At 44.7% G+C, this 5,187-nt stretch overlaps 1 protein-coding gene across 1 annotated transcript; it reads left to right on the top strand.

The window, feature by feature from the left end:
• Window positions 1-636: 636 nt before the first annotated feature.
• Dynll2 (dynein light chain LC8-type 2) lies at window positions 637-4,964 on the top strand. The gene is made up of 2 exons (XM_010620240.3): window positions 637-802; window positions 3,539-4,964. Exons 1-2 carry the CDS (start codon window positions 671-673, stop codon window positions 3,674-3,676), a joined length of 270 nt encoding a protein of 89 aa, XP_010618542.1. The 5' UTR covers window positions 637-670; the 3' UTR covers window positions 3,677-4,964.
• The last annotated feature ends 223 nt before the right edge of the window (window positions 4,965-5,187 follow it).

The raw sequence follows: 5,187 nt of genomic DNA, 5'->3' as shown, positions 1-5,187 counted from the left end.
TGTTTGCAGGTGCTGTCATATAACATTAGGTTAATTCTTATAACAGCCACTAATAGGTGACCTCACTGTTAAAATGGGGGTAATTGATACAGGGACCAAATGACTTGTCCATGATGACACGACAGTGTTCGCAGGGCTAGAAGTTAGGGCTACTGATTTCTAGCTAGTCCATCTTCTTTCTATTGTGATACTAGTGACGTAATAGTTATTAAGTCAAGGGCTTATGCTGTTAAGGTGTTAAAGCTGCCTGATTTATCTTTAGAATAACCCTACAGTCCCCATTATACAGATGAGGACTTAACACAAAGGTTAACCTACCTCCCAAAGATGCAGGTAGGTGATGTATTGTACTATCATTTTTACTATCAGTGCTGTTTAGAATGTTGGAGATAGATAGGTTTCAGAGTTGGAATAGTGTCATTTTACATGTGATAAAAATGATGGCTTATGTCTTTTTTTTCTACTTGGCCTGTATTTTCAAGGAGTTAGAGCCATGTTTCTGCTAAAAGCTTAGGAGCTACCTCTCCTGCTGGTTTTATGTCTGTGTGTTCTATACTTACACCTTCAGTACTCCCTTCTCCCACTGAGGCCTCCCATCCAGCAGCTTGTGTTCATTGGCCAGAGTGTGGAGTTGTCAGCCTCACCTCTCTGTTTCTTCTGCAGTGTCACGATGTCTGACAGGAAGGCAGTGATCAAGAATGCAGACATGTCTGAGGACATGCAACAGGATGCTGTTGACTGCGCCACGCAGGCTATGGAGAAATACAATATAGAGAAGGACATTGCTGCCTATATCAAGAAGGTATGCCAGGATAGCTGTGGCTGGTGGCTGAGGGTGGGAGTTGGCAGCTGTGTTGTACTCCAGGGAGGACTGGAACCAGGGACATAAAGTGGGCATATTCCATGCACACAAAACCTAGGAGCTTGCAAAGCCGACAAATTAGGGAATAATGCTGAATTTCCAAAGCATTTATTTTAGGAGTTCTTAATGGAATCTCTGATCAGGTTAGGTTTATTTACATTTACAGATACTTATGACTATAAGACATTGTGGAAAAATGAGACTGAGCGGAGAAGCTTTAGAATTACTGGCCTGATTCAAAACTGCCCGAGAATAATTGAATAAATAATATAAGATCATGTACAGACTTTCAGGAAACTACATCATTTAAAGTTGGGTATCCTTGCTGGGTGTGGTTAAGTAACTAAGCTAAGTAACTGAGCTATGCACATGCTTATAATCGTAGGACTTGGGAGGCTGAGGCAGTTCAAGGCCAGCCTGAACTACATAACAAGTCCCCGTCTCAAAAAATTAGACAAAAATTACAATAACCCTCATGTAACTGTATCATCCCCTTTTCCCTACATCGTTAAGGAAAAAATGAGCGTGAAGAAAGACCCATCACTTGGTTTCTTCGAAATTGGATCCAGGATCCCCTTTAGATACCCAAATTCAGATTCTTACATACTTCCTATGAAATGGTGCATATAATCCTGGATTACTTTTAACTAAAATAATGTAACATATCTAAATAGTCATACAGTATTTAAGGAATAATGACAAGGGGAGAAAATCTGTACACAATGAGAACAGATATAAATTTCCCTGAATGTTTATAATCCATGGTTGGCTGAATCCATAGATATGGAACCCACAGATACAGTGGGCTGATTGTATAGTTAAGTGGGTGATCAGTATGGGGGTGGTAGATTTGGTCTCTGAAAAGTCTCCAAGTGAATGAGTGAGTAGATGTGATTAACACTGTGGTGAGGCAGCTGAACCAGAAATAGGTGAACTGAGTCTCTTGGTTCCCAGACAGGACCTGTGTGTCCACTTGAGACATAGTCCCAATATTTGAAAGTCTCAGTTCTGGCATCCTAAGAAGGAAATGTGAGAGTAGAAGCAGTTTTTACAGAATTTTGTTTTCCTGCTCAGATGGATAGGATAAGAGGAAACCCTGGTATCTTGAGAAAAACTGTATGTGGACCTGGGGGTTGGGGTGGGGGAGTGCAGAGCTAGCTGTGCCTGCTGCCTCCTTGCTATGTGATGGCATGGCCATCCTGTCCAAGGACAGAATGCAGAATTATAGGCTCTCAGAGCCAGAAAAATCTAAAGATTATTTGGTCCAGCTTTCTTGTTTCGCTGATAGGGAAAAAAGAGACCCAAGGACTGACTTTGGCCCTCTTGCATTACACAATCTTTTTAAAAAAAATTAATTAATTAATTAATTTATTGGGTACCGGGGATCGAACTTGGGACCTTGTGCCTGCGAGGCAGGTAGTGGAACCACTGAGCTAAATCCCCAGCCCTGCGTTACACAGTCTTGGTCTGGAATTGCAGTTGGGTTTGGTTTTCTTTTTCCCTAGTACCTGTTGGAGTTGTATAGAATGGGGGTTGTGAGGTGACCAGACAAGTTGTATGTTGCGCACCTTGTGGGCCAGAGCAATCCCCAAGGTTGGCAGCATTGATGGGCTCCTGGTGGAGGGTTGCTGCCCTTTCACACCTATGGCAGGGAGATGCATCAAGAACTGAGTCAGTGGGTGGAGCCACAGGGCCATAGGGAGCTACCTGTCTGATTAGCTCAAGAGATTTCTTGGGCAGTTTTGTGCCTCTGATAGGAATGAGGGCATTGCCTTGCTGTCATGGCTGAGGTCCTTACTCTGCTGCATGTAGCCCACATAGGGTGCACAGAATTGCTTTTAGTATTTTTTGTTTGTTTTGTTTTTTGGTACTGGGGATTAAACTCAGGACCTTGCCGCATGTAAGGCAGGTGCTGGAACCACTGGGCTAAATCCCCAGCACTTTTTAAAAAAAATTATATTTAATATTGTAAGTGATTCATTTACTTTTAAAATATAGAAATAACCATTAAATGTATAGCAGGAACGCATTTTACATGAATAAGATAGAGATGATATTACAGACATGTTTGTAACTTTGTGTATGTTTTGTAGTATTTTTTAATACAGTTACTTGAGATAGCAACACAGCAAAGAGATTCTGACACCAGAAAGCACAGACCTAGATCTAGAAGTCTAGACTTATAGTTCTGAGGCCTGAGTAGTGTTGAGTTTCTAGTACTGATGTTTAGGCCTCATTTCCTCTAGTATCTCAGTTTTTGGCCTTTGAAAATTCTGGTTTAGTAATGGGTGAGGCAGTGGGTAGCCAGTCCCCAAGCTGCCTGCTAGAATGGCCCTTCATTCCCCTGGCCTCTCTGATCACCTTGTTGGAAGAATCCCAGGATGGGCTAGTGGTGGTGTGAAGGATAGGATAGCTAGAGGGAGAGAGGTGATCAGGGTGTAGCTTACTAGAGGCTTGGCAGGGAGGAATAATGAGGCCTGTGTGGTATTCCATTATTGATGAGGGGAGCAGTGTCCTGGCCAACTTTAGAACCTGAGTCCCTGAGAGGTTCAGGATCTGAGGCGCTGGGGTGGGGTGGTAACTAAACGTGTGAGTGCTGGAATTGTAGGGAGAGACTCCCATTCTTGCTTCTCATCTTCCAGCTACCCTAATCACCTTTCTTCTCTCCCTTTTTAGGAATTTGACAAGAAATATAATCCTACCTGGCATTGTATCGTGGGCCGAAATTTTGGCAGCTACGTCACACACGAGACAAAGCACTTCATCTATTTTTACTTGGGTCAAGTTGCAATCCTCCTCTTCAAGTCGGGCTAGGTGGCTGTGGTGAAGGTGTCAGTGGCGGCGGCAGCGATGGCGAGCAGGCGGCGTTGCCGGGACTGTTTTGCATTGGGGCCAGCAGCAGGCTGTCCTCTCCAATGGCTGTGCTACTGCATGGACTGTATACTCGATTTCATGTGTGCGTCTCAGTAAACAAAACCAAACTTCTTTCTGTTTAGTTGTCTGGGGAAGAAGGCTGCTTTACGTTTATTTTTCAAGACTTAAAAAAAAATTTTTTTTGGGTTGTATTGCACTAGGAAGTTTCTCCCACCCTTCCTTTTTCTCTTTCTCTTCTCTCTCTTTACAAAATAGCCCTCAACAAAGCCCAAAAGACTAGAAGGGCTGAGGAAAAGAGATAGGACTCTGGAGGTGGATCTAGAACTGTGCAGCTGCCTCTTCCCGGTGGTAGATGCTGCTTTGGGAGGGCAGGGAGGCCTTGAGGGGACAGTGTTAGAAATGGCAAGGAGAGAAGGATAGAAAGGAGGGTGGGGGGACTGATCTAGTACCAGGGAGAATATTCCATTGAACTGTGATTTTATGGCTGGGGGCAGAGGGTGGGTGGGGTGGGTTCTCAAGGGGCCCTGCGATGTGTCTGGTTGTGTGGGAGTGGGGAGCAGAATTGTCTTGTTGTGTTTGTCAGGAGTTCTAAGTAAGGGCTGTGTCTTTGTGGATTACCTTCTTTTATGCTTCCTGCCAGAGATCATATTAGGAGGAGGATATTGAGGGTAGAATTAGCTTGACTTCTGGTTTTTCTTTACATTCTTCTCTCCTGTCTGCTCCCTGCTTAGCCCTTGGTTTTCTCATTCCTCTGAAGTTCTCTTAGAACAGCCCCTGTTGTTAGTTGGCTGGCAAGGGAATTTCTGGTGACTGTAGTTCCTTAGGTCTTAGCAATCAAACCAAATCAATGTCTCCCTCGATTCTCCTTTGTGTTTGTTTGTTTGTGTGTGTGTGTGTGTGTGTGTGTGTGGGTGTGTGTGTGTGTGTGGGTGTGTGTGTGTGTGTGGGTTTGGGGGAGGGGGGAGGGGGCAAACAGGTGGAATCTCTAGGGTTTATGGGAAGTAGGAAGCACAGTTAGTTCTAAGTGGGCCTTTATGTTAAACACCTCTGGGGGTGTCTATTGGGGTGAAGACAAGTGTCACTGCCTCCTCAGTCATTTAGCTCAGACACTATTTGCCCTCTGGCTGTTTGCTCCCTGAGAAGGCTTTAGGAGGACCACAACAGGACATGGCCATGCTGCTGTCTGTCCTGAAGCTGGGTCCCAGTGGAGGGAAGTGATTTTGGATGGTTGCAGCCTCTGGTGGGAGGTGGGGATGGAAATAATAAAGGGCCAAGAGGGGCTTGGAGGTCAGTTTATAGTGATGAAGTCCCAGATATCAGGAGATGGAGTAAAGCTGCGAGCAAGATAAGATTCCACGGAGGGATGCAGGGAAAGTCTTGTCTGTTGATGACAGGAATGGGGTGGGGGGGGGGTGGTCATTGCTGATTGAGCTGCTGATTCTTATGACACG

The sequence above is a fragment of the Fukomys damarensis genome, unplaced genomic scaffold (assembly GCF_012274545.1).
Source record: "Fukomys damarensis isolate Sample0158 unplaced genomic scaffold, DMR_v1.0_HiC HiC_scaffold_13, whole genome shotgun sequence".
Taxonomy (NCBI): Eukaryota; Metazoa; Chordata; class Mammalia; order Rodentia; family Bathyergidae; genus Fukomys; species Fukomys damarensis.
This window is presented reverse-complemented; position numbering and strand designations above follow the sequence as displayed.

What these genes read in the sequence shown, in the direction of transcription:
- Dynll2 (XM_010620240.3), top strand. Translation starts at nt 671, where the DNA reads ATGTCTGACAGGAAGGCAGTGATCAAGAATGCAGACATGTCTGAGGAC. An exon ending in TTGCTGCCTATATCAAGAAG is followed by an intron (nt 803 to 3,538) that starts GTATGCCAGGAT and finishes CTCCCTTTTTAG; the next exon opens with GAATTTGACAAGAAATATAA.